Source organism: Suillus clintonianus (assembly GCF_016758775.1).
Source record: "Suillus clintonianus strain FC179 chromosome Unknown DEU56scaffold_30, whole genome shotgun sequence".
Taxonomy (NCBI): Eukaryota; Fungi; Basidiomycota; class Agaricomycetes; order Boletales; family Suillaceae; genus Suillus; species Suillus clintonianus.
In genome coordinates this window covers 179,416-195,617 of record NW_024539254.1, presented here as the reverse complement: position 1 = coordinate 195,617, position 16,202 = coordinate 179,416, and the positions used below count along the sequence as shown (strand labels likewise).

Here is a 16,202-nt window from a genome sequence, read left to right as displayed (position 1 = left end):
ACTGACGTCACAACTGTCTTAGGTGCCGCACATATTCATTGAGCGCTCTCACAAGTACAAGCATTCAAAAAGCTCGCATACGTAGTATAGCTATCTGGCTACAAATATACATAGATAAAAAAAATCCTATAGCTATTTTTCCGTCTAGATGCTGAGCCAAAGCAAGGGAAAAAGATATTGATGTATATAGATGAGTATGAGACGACGAAAAGAGTGCTTGAGCGTCAGACATGAAAGTGTCGCAGTTCTGTCAGTATGAAGACACAGTCTGCTACTGCTTGGTCTCACTCTCCGGGTTTGCTGTGTATGGGGGTAATGATGTCGTCGATAACGAATGTAAGAGGACAGGATCAGGCCGCGATCCGAGACTTTTCTCGGCGGTTTTTTGCTCCCAAACAATGTCGCTGGCGATGAGTCCGGGGGTAACGGGCCGTGACGACGTTGGGGTGTTGGCTTGGGAGCGGTTGTGGACGAGATGCGCACGGACGAGGTGACCGGCGGCGAGAGCACTGAGAAGCGAAAGTTCACCAGCCATGACGGAAGCAGCAATAATACAAGCAAGGCGTTGTGCGTTATGGCCGGGGGTAGTTGGGTGTGCGCCCTTGAGGCCGAGCATCTCGAGAACAGAGCCCTGGGGACCGAGAACGGTACCCCCACCGACAGTGCCAACCTCAATCGAGGGCATAGATATAGTCACAAGCAGATCTTCACCGTCGTTAGTTCTACCAAAAGTCGTCAGTATCACGCAGTCAGGTGATGTTAATGGCGACTTACGGCTCCATGAGGGTCATACAATTCGAACTCTCCACGTTCTGCGCAGGGTCCTGACCAGTAGCCAAGAATACCGCAGTAAGGATGTTCGCGGCATGGGCATTGAAGCCACCAATCGAACCAGCCATAGCACTTCCAACCAAGTTCTTCTTCGTGTTGAGATTGCAGAGCGCCTCAACCGTAGTCTTCAGCACGCTCTTGACAACCCTCCCAGGAATGACAGCCTCAGCCACCACACTCTTCCCGCGTCCCTCAATCCAGTTGATGGCAGCAGGCTTCTTGTCCGTGCAGTAGTTGCCTGATAGCGCAAGCGTGATCATTTCCGGGTAATGCTTCTGAATAACCTCAAGCGCCTTCTCCGTGCCCTTGGAAATCATGTTCATGCCCATGGCATCACCAGTGCGTGTCGCGAACCGAACGAAGAGTGTACGACCAGCCATGGCAGTCTTGAGGCGTTGAAGCTTGGCGAAACGCGACGTTGACTCGAATGCCTCACGGATGATCTCAAAGCCTTCCTCCGAGTCGATCCATAGCTTAGCTTCTGCAGCCATGACGATGGAAGGGAAGTCGATGGCAGGTCCACGTGTCATGGCGTCGTTGGTGAGGACCGTTGTGACACCTCCACCCGCGTTGAGAGCCTTGCAACCACGCGAAGTAGAGGCAACGAGTGTACCCTCAGCAGTAGCCATGGGGATATGGACAAGCTCGCCATCGATGTTGAGTGGGCCGGCAATACCAAGCGGGATAGGAATGTAGCCGACAACGTTCTCACAGCACGCGCCAAGAACACGAGAGTAGTCGTAGTTGTGCATGGGGACATCCGAGTACTCAAGGGTCTGAGTGAGAGTTGCACGGGCTAGGCATCATATGAGCACTCATGTCCACGAGAAATGATGAACATGAACTTACAGATCAATGCGCGACGGATGGTCACAGCCCGCTCAAGGTCACCAAGTACCTTCTCCAATGCATACGCCGCAATCTTTCCGTTCTGCGCAAGCATGACAACCTCCTCGTCATTCAACGTCGCAAGAGCAGCCGAAGCAGGACGAGGCCCATTCTCAAAGATCTCAATGCACTGCTCCAATGACCGGACAGGGAACTGAAGCGGCTGGTCCTCTCTTGGTTCGGGTGCAGCTTGTGCGCGGAGTTTCATGTCGAGCATTTGTGCAGACACACCACTGGCAGCAGGAATTGCAATGGGTGCGAGGACACGCATAGGGCGGATAGCAAGGGGACGGGCAATAGGCTTCTCGGAATCTGAAGAACTCGGCGAAGGCGGCTTCGAATCACCAACCATGAAGGACGACCGTCTGCGTCCAACAGCGGTCTTAACCCCAGGTGTCACAATTTCCTCATCATCCTTCTCGCGTTTCTCAGCAACAACCGATCTGAACCGCACGTTGTTGGGCTGTAGTCCACGCATGGCACCCTCAGCAATGCCCTTGAGAAGGTAACCGTTGAGCGCGACGCTGACAGCAAGCACAATCACGATCCACTTTGACAGAATGGGGTCGCCGACGAGTGTTGTCCAGCCAGTCATGAAGCTCTCGAGTGCCTCCGTAGATCTGAAGAGTGCGCGGGGACGAACAGGACCAGGTGGTGTGACACGGATATATAGGGGCGGGGCAATCTTAACAAGGAGATCGGCAGGAGCAGATACGATGGCTTCTTCTTCTGCCTGGAACGTTATGTCAATAGCGGCAAGGTTGGCGAGCACACTAGCAATGGCAGGAGACGTAATGTCGACTTTGTGCGACACAGAGTACTCGCTGACCGCAGAGTCAATCAAAGTCTGAGTTTGGTATCTCGAGATGGTTGCGGGTGTGAGAGTGGTTGCGAAGTTCAAAATGTGCAGCGTCAGGAAAGATACGATCTATTCGAAAGAACATCAGAGAGGGGAGAAGGTCAAGTACGGCAGTTACGTACGAGAAGAAGCTTCAGGCGTGCAAGAGGGTTCTCTTCCTTAACTTCTGGCGGTGGGCTGTTCTTCTGTCTGAGCATAGAACCCTTGACACCCAATAGGGTCTCTGAAAGCTGGCGGCTAAGGCTGTTGTCCTGGACTTGAGGTGGCGAACGGACGAGAGCACTTGGTTTGCGTTCAGTAGTCAGATTATTTGAGCTCCGGGACCTGGTCATGTCACGAGCTGCTTTGATCCTCCGGACCTAAACAATAAGATGCCCATGAGCGTTGTTCAGAACAATCACAACAAGAGTCATTGTGACCCTAACCCCAGTGCCAAAAGAAGGAAATCACATGACAACTCACCTCAACCATAATTGCCAGCATGGCAGCATAAAAGGTACCGAATAGAACACAATCCAATGTCAGGGTAAGTGCGGCAAGCGCACAGAACTCCTTCAGGCCACCAACTTTACTTTTGGCGCCCATAGCGAGGACTGCAATCTCCAGTGCGTAGTCGCGCAATATGGCATTGCCACTGTTTTCAATTGCTTCCATGACTACCTCGCCGGCGGGTTTCATCTGCCCACGCCACCTGCCCTCTTTAACGGGAGATAACAAATGAGGGTGATTGAACACTGCAGCCGCAAGACGGAGGGGTTTATCGAAGCCAACCGTGCACACAAAGAAGGGCAGAGCTTCGGTGAGACTGATTGGATCCAGAGGAATCTCAAGGTAGTGCGAGATGGGGAGAGCGAGCATGAACGCGAGGATGGATGATGACAAGATCGCAAGGCTGAGCTTCAAGTTGGAACCAAGAGCACGAGCTGAGAAGAACAAACGAATGAATGACGCGTGCATGAGGATGTAACCAACAAGAACGAGCAGAATGTCGAGCGAGTCCGCTTTCTACATTGCATGTGAGTATGACGAAACATGGCAGAATATTTTTCGGCCTACTGACCTTGGTAAGCTCCCAGAAACGGACGATTAGAGCTCGTGCAGCGTAAGCCATCCATTTACCACCTTTCATTTCTCCGATTGTCTCCGTGACATGCGTCTCTATCTGGTATCTGACTCCTAGTTCATCAGCCGTAAAGGTGGGTTGATGGTTCAACGCGTCTATAAATGCATCGCTAGCGCCAGCAGCAAAAGACAGCGTAACCATCTTTGAGCGCGAAGTCTGGAGAGATGCGGTGGTGAAACATGAAGCGGGTAACAAAGATTCGCCAGTGATTGGATAATAGCATAGTGACGTGTAAGTCTCGCCCGATGGGGTGGAGAGCTTGTGAGCAATATGGTGTGTAATATTATCAATAGATTGTGATAAGGATACGAGGTCAACGGGGGCGGAGTCCGCAGCGACCTAACCATAAACGCGTTACTATGATGAGACGACAACAAAATTAGAGGAGACTGACTGCGACCGAAGACTGGGCGGAATCTAATGAAAAGATTAATTGTTGTAATTCCACTGGACGAGAGTCTGCTGTTTTAACGCGTTTCAAATACCAGTCTTCGTCGACGCCGACCCACTCGCCATCACGCAGTAGTGCATGGGCTGGACGGAGTGTTGAAGGAACGGATGGGGCGAAGAATGAAGAGTGTTTAATTGCTGAAAGGACCTGGAAGTATGCGAGAGTGCCGACGATAGCGAAGAAGACGATTGTTTCAATTGGAGCGAAGACGGTGCGTCCAGCCAGAGGCTGGAGGATGGACCGCATTGTGATCACCTAGAAGAAGGAAGAGGTGAGAGGGATGGGATGGAAATTTAACGCGTTAGAAGCTGTTAAAAAGAAGCCGAGCTCTGTGAGTAATTGGCTACGAAGCGAAAGAAAGCGGAGTCGAGATTTACGGAGAGCGGATACTGACCGTGGAGGACGACACGCTCGTGCAAGCCAAGATCGCGGTGAGCAAGAGTCGGGGAACGACTGCCTAATGTTATGGCAGGTTACAAGGGCAGTTGGCCAGTCTCAATAGAATGAGAGGCCTTGTAAGGATGATTGGGACAGGGAATGGTACGACCGTCATTTCTCACTTTTTATTTACATTGCATGCGGTAATGTAATCGGCTAATTATGGCATTTTTCAAGACCCCAGTCACCACCAAAGTCGGTTCGGTTCTCTTTCATCCCTTTTGCCGCACTGCTCTTGCGCGCTCCTCCTCCGGCCCTTTCTCCTTGACCCGAGCTCGCGACAGACCCGGCTCCAACCTCAAGCTAATCTTGCCGCTCTATTCGCATAAAGGACACCCACGATAGCCTACTGCGATTGTGCTTTGTTACCGTGGAATGCAACCATTCCTCTCAAGGTTCGACCTTTCCCCAAGTCATCGAGAATGGAACGTGATAAACCGCCACATCATGGACGATCACGACTACTAGAACGTTGGACACCATCTTTAGCTATTAGCTCGTCCTGTCAGTGCCAGCTCATCAACCTTCGGGGTCTCATCCAGTTCGTCTCAACACGGTGATTTGAAGAGATCCGGAAAGTCGTGCCTGTGGTGCACAGTCTCACAGCACTAATACTTACTGCCACTTTCAGTGTACCACGTACTTGCTGTCTCAAACTGAGACAAGTCGCTAGCCATTCGTATTTTTCTAGATTAGACAGAAGGTATCCTAGGGTATCCTACGCATGTTGTACGCCCGCTCATTTTTCTCCTCCGCATCTTCCCAACCGAACAACTTATCTTGTTATCAACGTTGTCAACAACACAGCAAATTAGGTTTTCATGTTCCTCCATGTTCTTGCGCTCTAGAATTTTACATTATCATCACAGCTTGATAACAACCTCCATCAAGCCATCCTTCCATATTACATACACAACCAAGTATTTCTCGGTATATGCATATATCACTGGCTATGCTTTCTTGGACGTTCCTTGTTTGCACCCAGGGCCACAGACAGACACCAGGCAGTACTACTCCACTCAGTTTCCACATATGATGCTCTTTTGCTCTCATGTCTCGCGATGGTCTCTCGCACGCCCTTAGAGCCGACCACCACTTGCGTCATGGCTCTCTTTTTTAGGCAGTGGCCAAGCCATGTCTATCTGGCCAGACTGAGTCTGCCAGTCCGCGGCAAGACACGATGATAACAACGTTCAAGTACGTTATCCTTTCTAATCTCTCAATCCCGTCCCTGGGACTCCCCACCAGTGGGCCTTCATCGCTCGTATGATGTTCGGTAGCTAACCGAAGCGAATGAATCTTAATGATGCTTCTTCAGCGTTCGACTTGCAGTGCTTTTAATCAATAAATATTAAATCGTACCACTCCCTCTGAACCAGTGAGCTACCAGCGGACCTGCTCAATCAAACGTGCCACAGCACGTATTATTATATCCGGTTATTAAACGACTCAACGAGCCTCGCCCAATTGACCGCGCAGATTATTAAACGATTCAGGTTCATTGAGTGAGTGGTCAGTCAACCATCCTTACCGTAACTTAATCACTAGGCCCTTCTGGATCGCTTCTCAGCTCTGTCATGGTCATCCGGATCATGCCAGACAATGAAAGTGCACTACGGTTCCCAGGGTCCTCGGATTCGCACTGACTGTAACCCGCTGGGGATGAAGTAACATCCTAGTGGGTCATCGCGACGAGTCTACTTAATATCATGTGGCAAGTTTTCCTTTCAATGAAACAAACGTCACGCTCCGTGAGACTCAGTGACGTTTTGACTCAGATGAATTTGAGAAGGCTCGCTGGATGAATCCACCCAGCTCTTATGTGCGGATCACAGCATCCGTTATGCTTTTGACTTGCTACCCCAACCGCCGTAAATGTTCCTGTGCTGATCTATGTTATATATACGTGAGTGTGTGAACTCATCTTATCTCTTGTCCGTCCGACAGCGGGATCAACGGCATCGTGCTATGTAGTCGTGACGGCGCTGCTTCACGCGCTGCCAGCCTGCGATCACCTGCGCCTGTCTTGATTGACATCATACGTACATACTGTTTCTGAATTTAGCAACTACATCATGAGTTCCGCGCGTGCGATCCATGTATATAGGACTCAATCGTGTGACAAGTCCATGTCAAGACTCGAGGGAGACCATCCGACCCTCGGCAAAGTAACGCTGTCATCCACAGTTCAGAAAAGTCCATAAACATTCTAAGCTAGTACCTTCTAAGCTTAAGGCGATAGCTACCGGACATACACTGACCGTGACCCGGGATGGGCGCTCGTGATTTTAGCTTTACACAGCTTCCGTCGTGCTTGTACCGCCACGAGACCTGGCAGCATGGCTTCGAAAAAGAAACGGAGTTGGGACTGCTACTATGAATATTCAGGAGGTAAGGTATAAAATATAAATCAACCAAAACACCAGTTTGTACGCGCTACAGAAAGTCCTTGCAATCACAGACTAGACAAATTAAACATGAGATGGGGTGGTGACTGTACGTGACATTCGTTCTATGATCCAGTGCCACAGAAGAGAGATGCGACGCTGTGTGTTGCGGTACCACACGTGAAGCCAGTGGTCTCCAACGTGAGCATCATCTGCCAATATGGGCCTCGTGTAAACTAGGACCAATATGGTGAACACAACTGGTATTACAACTAAGGCGGTCACAGCAGGAGAGTTGATGAGCATAGCCGCAGTAAACAATGCCATTCTGTCAAACAATGAGCCACCGACCCGTGGAATGTAGCCAGAAACGCACCCCCAACTCAAAAGTCCCAATGGCAGACTGAGCATAAGGGCAAGGCCCTCGAGGCCTAGCATAGAACGTGGCATGTCTTGCATGTAATAGGCCTGTAGACGTAAAGGATACAGTCAAACAGTCAGAAAAGAAACTTACCACTTCTTCAGTGGTGCCTCGTAGACTGTCATTGACTTGTCCAACCAAGAATAGTGTGGATACTAATGAGCCAATGGTAAAGACAGCCGACATATATGCTAAATCAGTCACGAATGATTGACTCGTGACAGATGGAACCGCGAGAAAGCTGATATTAACAGCAAGCATCACAGTAGACTGACACATCATTGATCGCATGACAATACAAAGCAAAAGTACGACTCACAAATAACGCGTATCCATTCCATTCAGTGGTGAGTCTATCGCGAAATTTTCTCCACCGCGGCCAGATGATAGCTTTATCAACCCATATCCTATTAACACTCCGCCATTGAGAACGAGGGACATTGAACAAAAACACATTCATGACGCTAAAACTGAACGGTGGTGGCTGGTTGCCAGATTTTCTATACAACGATCGGTCTATGTCAAGTCGGGCGCCTGGTTGTCCACAAAAATTCTTAAACTTGGCATTACCTAGCAAAGTAGTCAGGAAACGGCATCGCAGACCACAAGCTGGAGCTCACAGAAGATTTTCATCCATCTAGCTGAAATAGACATGCATATCAGAAACAAACAGCCGACTGTCCGTGATTGCCTTACCTGCGATCCATGCAGAGTGCTCGCGTTCCTTGTTAGCACTATCTGGAAAAAAAAACATCAACAACAACAACTCGCATCAGGGAATGATTCACTCATGAGAGGATCAATAAGCCCGAGCATGCTAGTAACCTGGTCTGCAGTAAAAGGTACTAGGGATGTTTCAAAAAGTATATGGTCTACCACGAGTCAATCTCTTATGGCATGAAACACTTATTGGTCTTTACACACCTGCTTGAGCATGTATGAGAAGTTCTTTGAGTTCCACGACAACATCTTCCGGAAGGAAGCGTTTGTATGGGAATAGTTCGATATGATTCCTGTCAATATCATGATCTCTAAATCATGTGAGGTAGAAAAGGGCTGTTGCAAAGTGTGAGGTCGTGTACTTCTGTCAAGTGGGGGAAACATTCGTACTTCGAGAGGTCATACGAACCAGTACTGTGCTTCTAGTGCATACTCTGGGAGCGATGCAATTACAGGAGCTCGAAAGGAAAGTATTTCGTGGAAAGAACTTACTGATGTGGCTCTTGCGCTTTACACCTCGAACACGACGCATGAGGGAATGAGATTTGTGGTCTTTGAACCAGAAAATGACACGTCTTTCGTGGTCGGCAAAGTAATAGCCCCACGATTCTGCGCCATCCTTCACTATGAGCTCCAACGCGAGTTCGACAGATGGATGCAAGACAATGTTTGCATCGCGCGCTTCCTCGTACACCTTCTCAACAGCTTTGCCCAATTTGATAGCAGTTTCAGGATCTCGAACATCGGCATCAGTGAAAACTCTCTGGTGTGATTTGAGTAAAGACGCGTAGGAGCCGGCGGTAGACGCACTTTATATGGGTGATAGAAGAACAAAGACCCTTCTGGGTGTGTGAGCGGCTCCCATCCTTCTACTGCAGCAAGCTCCCTACAGGTTCATTTAAATCTTGTCACTGGCTCTCTCACCAACATGCTTACTCTGAGCAGTCCAAAGGACCTTTCTGAACCAAGAATACCTCAAACTCATCTTTACTGCAAGTAAGGGTTAGAGCGGCAACTTGCTCGAAATAAATTTTGCTTACATTCGCACATTCCTCCCGTATCGTTTGACCTGGTTTGGTATAATGGGAGTTAGAGTGATATCAGGGGTCTGTCCAGGTGCCGCAAGAAGCAGTGGCGTGGTGATGCCCACTTCAGTGAAACTGAGGTCGAGGAAAGAGCTCGACATCAATGGTGCAGAAGAGTTCGGGGGAGAGTCTGTATTCAAAGCTGCGTCGTTCGACCCTCCATGAAGCTCGGGAGTTGCCATCTGAAGATTCTGAGTGTTCATTTCAGGTTGGGACCCTTGGCTGTGTAGACTCTGTAGAGGTGCCTCAAGCAACGGCACTGCGAGGCTCACAGGAGGCGTCGGCTCGGATTGGTTAGTTGCTGGCTGAGAGCTTAATGCTACGGGCGGCCCGGGCCGCTCTCGAAAATTCCCTTCCTTCCTATACACGACAAATTGACAGTGTCGGATCAGTCGCAGGAGGACAGAGAGGAGACTCCTGTATGACCGAAATGCAGTAGCTTTGACGATGCGCCTCAACCAGGAGATGAACATGCGAATGTCACTTCCATGCATGATTGATCAGATCAATGGAGGCAAGTGCAAAAACTCAAGACTGTCTGCTAGCGTCGGACGAGAAGGCAGAACGATAGTCTTGGCAGAAGGGATAGGAGAATTAACAAGGGGAAAAAATATGTAAGACCAGGAACTGTTTGCTGCCTTTCTTTTACGTTCTTTGTATTAGCGAAGTAGATATTTTAGGTGTTACCCACCGGCTACCTACTACTGATACTTTCCCATCCTGTGTAGAATATGATTTAGTGTATGTCTTAGCTGAAGCTCCTAATGTAGCTCTCACCTCTTCAAGTTCGTTACAATACTAAGTGCTATCGCATCCATCTTATTCCCGTGCGCTTTGCTTGCAGTCCCTGTAATGATTCACAAAAAGTTAATTCTGAGTAGTAGTGCTATTATTACCTATGGTCTGTTTTGGTTGTTCGCTTAAGTGTCCTTGATCTCCGCGCATCATCGTCCTCATGGTGTTTCCGGGCGCGTGTTCCTGTGGTTGACAGTGGCGCCCAGTTTTCTACCGACCACTTGTTCGCTGTGATGTGATCGGGGTTTCAGTGAAGTGAACAAAATAGTGTGGCGGGTATTGCCAGCAGTTGCCCAATATGGTGTAAGTGGTGGTCGACAAGCCTCGCGCTAGTAATGAATATCAATCTGGAGCAAACAGAGCTGCGAAGTCCTGAGTGCGGCAGTGATGAAAACCCTGGGGAAAACGAGTATCACATGAATAAAAAACACCAGATACGCACCACAGAAAGTCTCACATAAGATCCAGACTGCACATATTAGACATGAGAGCTGATGGCGACCGCAGCTTGAGGTGAACCTTGTTCTGTTATCCAGGTCCTCAAGTTGAAAAATGTGACGATCGTTGGCAGCCAGCACGAGCCAAATCACTAGGATGAATATGGCGACCTGAATTGACGATATGATCGAGAAGGCAACAACGCTGGAAGTGCGGAGAATCGGGATGGACAACGCTGCAGCAAAAAATATCAATCTGTCGAAGAATGAGCCACCCCCAAATTAGAAGAGCAAACGGGAGACTGAGCATTAGGGCAGGGCTTTGAGACCAAGCACAGAGTGCGACATTCCTACCATGAAAGAGGCCTGTGGGTGTAAAGAATTCAGTCAAATGAAGGAAAAAGAAATTTACCATTTCTCAAGTGGTGCCACGTAAACTGTCATTGATTTGTCCGACCAAGAATAGTGCGACTAATGATGAGCCAATGGTACAGAGGGTAGACAGATGTGCTAGAAGGATCGCGGATGGTTGACTCACGACAGACGGGACCACGAGAAAGCTGATATCAACAGCAAGCACCACAGTAGACCGAAATGTCATTGGTTGCATGACAATATGGACCGAAAGTGCGACTCGGACTCACAAATCATCAGTAAACCGATGAGGCCTTGATATTGTACCCGTGCGAATTATATAAGGGCAGAATGCTGCTCCTGCTAAATATCGCCATTTATACTATAAGAAATTTGATTTCTAGATACATCGCCTGCAAATCTAGAGTAAAATGAGTGGTACACGACAAGGTTATGATGTTCCTCAATTGCAGCCGACGAGGGATGGTAGCTCACATATGCCAAATATTCTGAGCATTGTCATTTTACCTCAATCACACTTTGCGCCGCAAGCTCATCCAAGGCAATCGCGTGGGAGGTACCTTTGGCACTCGTCAACGAATGTATAATAACGTGAGATTTCATAACTAAGTCTTGATTTGCGGCCATTAAGACCAACGATGCACGACAGCGCAAAACCCTCCACCTATTTAACGGCTCTCATTTTTCCCTGTTTATGCGTTGAACTGAACTGCTATTCAAGATCTTCTCATGAGAAGACCGTTTGGCGAATGCCTAGAAACCCAGAGTAACATGAACAGTCAACGACAATGTAACTACACTCCTCCCTTGCAGCCGGTGAGTGGTGGTAGTGTACCGGCACGAAATATTTTGACCATTGCCATTTTGTCTTACTCATGCTTTGCATTATAACTTCATCCAAGACATTCTGGTAGGAGGTGCCTTTGGCACTCGTGAACAAATGTAGAATAGTGTGGGACTTCACAACAAAGTCGAGACCAGTAGCCATGAAGACCAGCAAGGGATGTCAGCGCACTCCTCTGAGTCCTCTTGTACCTCTTTGATGTCTCTCGTTTTTTGTTATGTGTGTTTTAAATTATGAGATTATGCAAAACCTTCTTGTAGGAAGTGCCTTTGGCGCTTGTCGAAAGATTTAAATTAGCATTGTCTTGCGTAAAAAATTTGTTACATGTCTCTGTCGCAGCAGACAAGACATGACGGCAGCCTCCTCCCAATCTTGTTGATCGTTCGGGATTTCCTTGATTTATGTTTCCACCTGAGATGGTATTCATAACCTTTCTGTGGGGGGTGTCCTTTGGGACCAGTCAACAAATCTAACTTAGCTTTAGGCTTGGTAACAAAATTGTGACAAACCGCCCATTGCGGCTGCAGACACGCTCCTCTCAACCTTTTGGATTGTTTTTATCCTTGAGATTTTCAAGCTTTTTCAGGGCTTTTCCAAGCGCATTGCCAACACGCTGCAACTTGAACGTGGATATCAAATTATTACTGTCCCAGTAATAGCATCAGCCTGAGTGACTCGGAACCCGGTGAGATCTTGTTTAGAAAACACGAGAACTGAGAGTAAACTCGATGTATATGATACAAATCTCAGTCAGCCTAGGCAAGTACCTATCGCTTCGGAGTGAAGTGTCCTGTATCTTACCAAGGGAACGTGTTGTCGAACGTGAACCTCGCTTATTCTCATTATCCAGTCGAATATCAACACCAGCTCTCGCACCAGGCGTGCTGATTTACAGAATTGTGGCAAGACGGAAAAACCTTGTACGAATAATCGGTGGCAACCTGGCAGATCTCTCATTGAGAATTCATCCTCGTTCAACAAGTTGAAGTTATGTACATTTGTTTGAAGCCTGCGTCACCGTGAGGGTGCTGTATCATATGATCATAATGAGAGTGGTCACTGACATACTCAGTCAGAAATACATGTAGTTATCTTCTTCATTCTCACCAGAGTCCTCCATCCAATCATCCGGATCATCGTTGGCACACGGCGGCTCTTCGTCATCGCACTCCTGTTCCGTATCTTCCCCATTCTCTTCGCTGTCTTCTGCATCTTCCTCCCCACCTCCGTCATCATCGTCATCACCTCCACCATTCTCGTTGTCATCATCGCAGCGACGAACATCGCTTTCCCAGTCCCCATTGTCATTTTGGCCATCCGCGAGGTCCTCGCGGGTGCAATCTCTTGTTATCTCCCGTAGGATGGTGGGATGCCCAATTCCGTGGTGCGTATAACGCATGAACATATCCCGGTCAACGAATCTGAACAATCAACCATCAGCTCGAATTAAGGGCAGCAAATGCGAGATCGGGCTTACATTCCGACGTAATAAGCCTCCCAGTCGTCTAAATCACCACACTGACGTGCAAATGACTGACCTTCGTGAAGGGAACTGGTTCCGCGCCCAGAGGCAAAAGCGGGAATCAAATGTGCACCTCGGATAACCTGACTGGGATCAAGAAATCCAAAGGCATCGCGGTCGGACTCTTCGACGAAAGCGACTTTTGGAAGTCGAGCGCGGTTCATTCCCGACCGGTGGTCGGTCAAGGGTGCTAACCATCTGACGTAAAGAAGCTCGATTTGGCGCCTTTGGATTGGACCCTCCACGTTGAGCCATACCTCCATGTGATAGATGCCCAGAACTCGGGCGTACCAGTACGGATGTTTCGGGTTCGTTTCCCCAGATAATACCATGACGTCAGAGTGAGTCCGAGGATTGATAGTGTCGAATTCTCGCCGAAGGTCGTAAGTGGTATAATGAACCTGTAAAATTTAAAGTCGCATATCAGTACAACTCACAAAATGCATAACATACCTGCATTGTCTGGACAGAATATAACCTGTTGTCTGCGATGATGACTGAATTGCGCTCTTCATCTGAAAAGGTATGGTCACAAAAGGTGACATCTAACTTCCGAAGTCGATACAATATATGGTCTTTAAGTTTCGGAATGAACTCCTGCACGTTGTCGTGAGCACAATAAACAAGGAGAAGAGTGGTACATACTGTCAGAGCTGGATCGTGATCGTGATCTCGAAGAAAACCGAAGATGTGCAATGGATTATTGCAGCTGAGCTGTGGTATGTAGTGGTGATCCTTAATCACTGGAGGCAAGTCAACCAGCGCTTGCTCGCTAGTGTACAAACAGTGACCTGTCTCCGCTACACGCCGAAGAACACGACGACGACGCTCGTGTTTAGCAAGTTGAGCCGGGGTGTCGAGTTTGCTGGTCAACGGATAGAACACTTTTAATGCTCTATGTGCCAACTCTCCCTAAACCGAAATCAATCCGACATAATAAGATTAGTAGACCTTGAGGTAGCAGGAATTCACATACGATTTGCGATGTAAATGAATCAGTCGTCCCAAAGAGTCGGATTGATCGTAGATAATCCCCCATAGCGTGAAATTTGTAAGTGTTCATATTAAATTTTTTCACCTTTCGGCCACCACCCCCCGCATCTGGATTATTGGTACCCGAGTGTTCGCGCGCAACGTTACGCTCGCGGGCAGCCTTTTCTTTGGGTAATTCCACTGTGGTGAATGCAGCACAGGTGAAATCCTGGAAATTGCGCAGTTGGCGGGAGAGCTTCTTGAAAACCTCATCCAAAACCGACAAGGTGGTTTCAGAATGCACCTTAGTTTGGCGAGGGCGTGCCATTGGGCAAACCTATATAAAAGTGATTGTACTATCACATCGTGGTCTGCTGGGAAGAGCCCCTCGAATACTGGCATGGCGCACTGAGATGGATATGTCAACAATGCACTCCGGTAACCAGCACGACAAACCTGTAAGATGTCCTCGAAATCGCGTGCCGCTAGCCTCTTCATTTCTGACGTGTTATTTGAAAATTTGCGGATCACTCCATTGCCATATGATGGGACACGGCGAAATCTTATTTTAACATAGTTAATTTCAAATAGATAAGGAGAGTGGTGTGCGACACACCTCTTGTCAAGTTGTGCAACCAGGTTGTCACCCCCCGGAAGCGCATATAGTAGACGAATGAGATGAGTAAAAAGCGCTTTCCATGTACCTAGTTCGCATTCATGCATGAAATCGACCACTAGCATCCGAAAAGCGTCAAATCCGAGCGGTCCAAGTTTATTTGTGAATGCGTTCTACTCGAGTCAGGAACTAATCGGCGCGTTATTCCTAAAGAACTCACCACGGTCGGCACCCACGACCCTTCTCCAAGAATTCCCTGAACCCTCGACCCATCAACAGTATTTCCCGAGGAATAGATAACTTCGCGGGCCCGGGTCACGCTCTCTAGACAGTAAGTCCTGAGGTCATTTAGGCGGTCCTGCATGTCACTAAATAGGCCCAGGAAATCGAATGAGGCTTTCCGCATGAGACAACGTGGACACGGGCAAGAGCCCATGTCCTTGATCGTTGCTATTAAAACCCTGACACATCAATTAGTATTTGAATTGCGAAATAAAAATAAACGAACACACTTTTCCGGATAATCAGCCGAATAAGTGAATATACGTGGAAATACCCTTCTCAGAATGCCATCTGGGCACCGGAGTACAATGCCGTGGCGGTATGTGTCACAACCCCTTAAACAACTTAATGCTAGGGCAGAGACTAGGACTCAAACAAAGGATATCACGATAAAAGAGATGAGATTGAGCAGGTACGTTTGGGCTGCTACACAATGTAGAGACGAAAGGTTTGAACTAAAGAACTACTACTACAAACATCCTAACTATATACAACTATTCAAGAGGAGATACAAACTGAGTTCTAACTACTAGCCAATCATAAAATAGGAAACGGAATCGTACGATGTGATAAGGTGAAAAGGAACTATGATGTCATGAGGCTGTGAAGTTCTGGAAGGTTCTAGGAATCACGTGATATAGAAGCGTCTATTCTTCTGCGTCATAGAAGACGTCTTCTTCTACTTCCGTTATTGTAGTGGTAGGGTTAGGGTTAAGGGTTGGAACATATGTCGGGCGTTTAGGAGTTAGCGCTGGGAATGGGCGCTTAATACTTGTAGTCGAAAGGAAAGAATAATGGTTTGTGTTTGGAACTCGTGACATTACCCCCCCCTCTAGGTTGAGCGTCATCGCGAAAGACGGAAGGTCAAATGTTCTTTTTTCTCCATTCTTTGAACTCCGATGTTTCTAGAATAGATCCTCGGATTCTTTTAGAAGCGGCTGCCGTGGGATTTTCTTTATGGAATTCTGCGACAAGAATCGGGGAGTTTTTTAAGTTTTCTTCTGGCTCCCATGTCGACTCATCTGTCGGATATCCTTCCCATTTTACTAGGTATTGCAGCTTTCCTCGGAACAATCGGCTATCTAATACGGATTCTACAACGAATTCTTCCTGATCGGCAACGATCTCTGGTGGTGGTCGGGTGGATTGACGATGA

The 16,202-nt window shown here is 48.1% G+C and overlaps 3 protein-coding genes across 3 annotated transcripts; all 3 read right to left on the bottom strand.

Moving 5' to 3' along the window:
• Positions 1 to 271: 271 nt before the first annotated feature.
• Positions 272 to 4,398, bottom strand: DEU56DRAFT_735589 (hydroxymethylglutaryl-coenzyme A reductase-domain-containing protein; the record flags this gene model as incomplete). The annotated part of the gene is made up of 7 exons (XM_041348463.1): positions 272 to 722; positions 775 to 1,627; positions 1,681 to 2,647; positions 2,701 to 2,937; positions 3,041 to 3,583; positions 3,639 to 4,040; positions 4,096 to 4,398. The coding sequence occupies 7 exons, from the start codon at positions 4,396 to 4,398 to the stop codon at positions 272 to 274; spliced, it is 3,756 nt and encodes a 1,251-aa protein (XP_041209100.1).
• A 2,948-nt stretch (positions 4,399 to 7,346) lies between these two features.
• On the bottom strand, positions 7,347 to 8,985 carry DEU56DRAFT_707667 (uncharacterized protein; the record flags this gene model as incomplete). Its single annotated transcript, XM_041347446.1, has 9 exons — positions 7,347 to 7,445; positions 7,492 to 7,668; positions 7,718 to 7,968; positions 8,019 to 8,132; positions 8,166 to 8,270; positions 8,323 to 8,411; positions 8,528 to 8,552; positions 8,611 to 8,881; positions 8,929 to 8,985. Coding segments are annotated over 9 exons (1,188 nt in total), but the record flags the coding sequence as incomplete, so codon positions are not given.
• A 1,794-nt stretch (positions 8,986 to 10,779) lies between these two features.
• Positions 10,780 to 11,094, bottom strand: DEU56DRAFT_800510 (uncharacterized protein). The gene is made up of 2 exons (XM_041353090.1): positions 10,848 to 11,094; positions 10,780 to 10,801 (listed from the first exon to the last, which is right to left on the bottom strand). The coding sequence occupies exon 1, from the start codon at positions 11,043 to 11,045 to the stop codon at positions 10,854 to 10,856; it is 192 nt and encodes a 63-aa protein (XP_041209098.1). The 5' UTR covers positions 11,046 to 11,094; the 3' UTR covers positions 10,780 to 10,801; positions 10,848 to 10,853.
• Between the last annotated feature and the right edge of the window lie 5,108 nt (positions 11,095 to 16,202).

What these genes read in the sequence shown, in the direction of transcription:
- DEU56DRAFT_800510 (XM_041353090.1), bottom strand. Translation starts at nt 11,045, where the DNA reads ATGCAACCAATGACATTTCGGTCTACTGTGGTGCTTGCTGTTGATATC.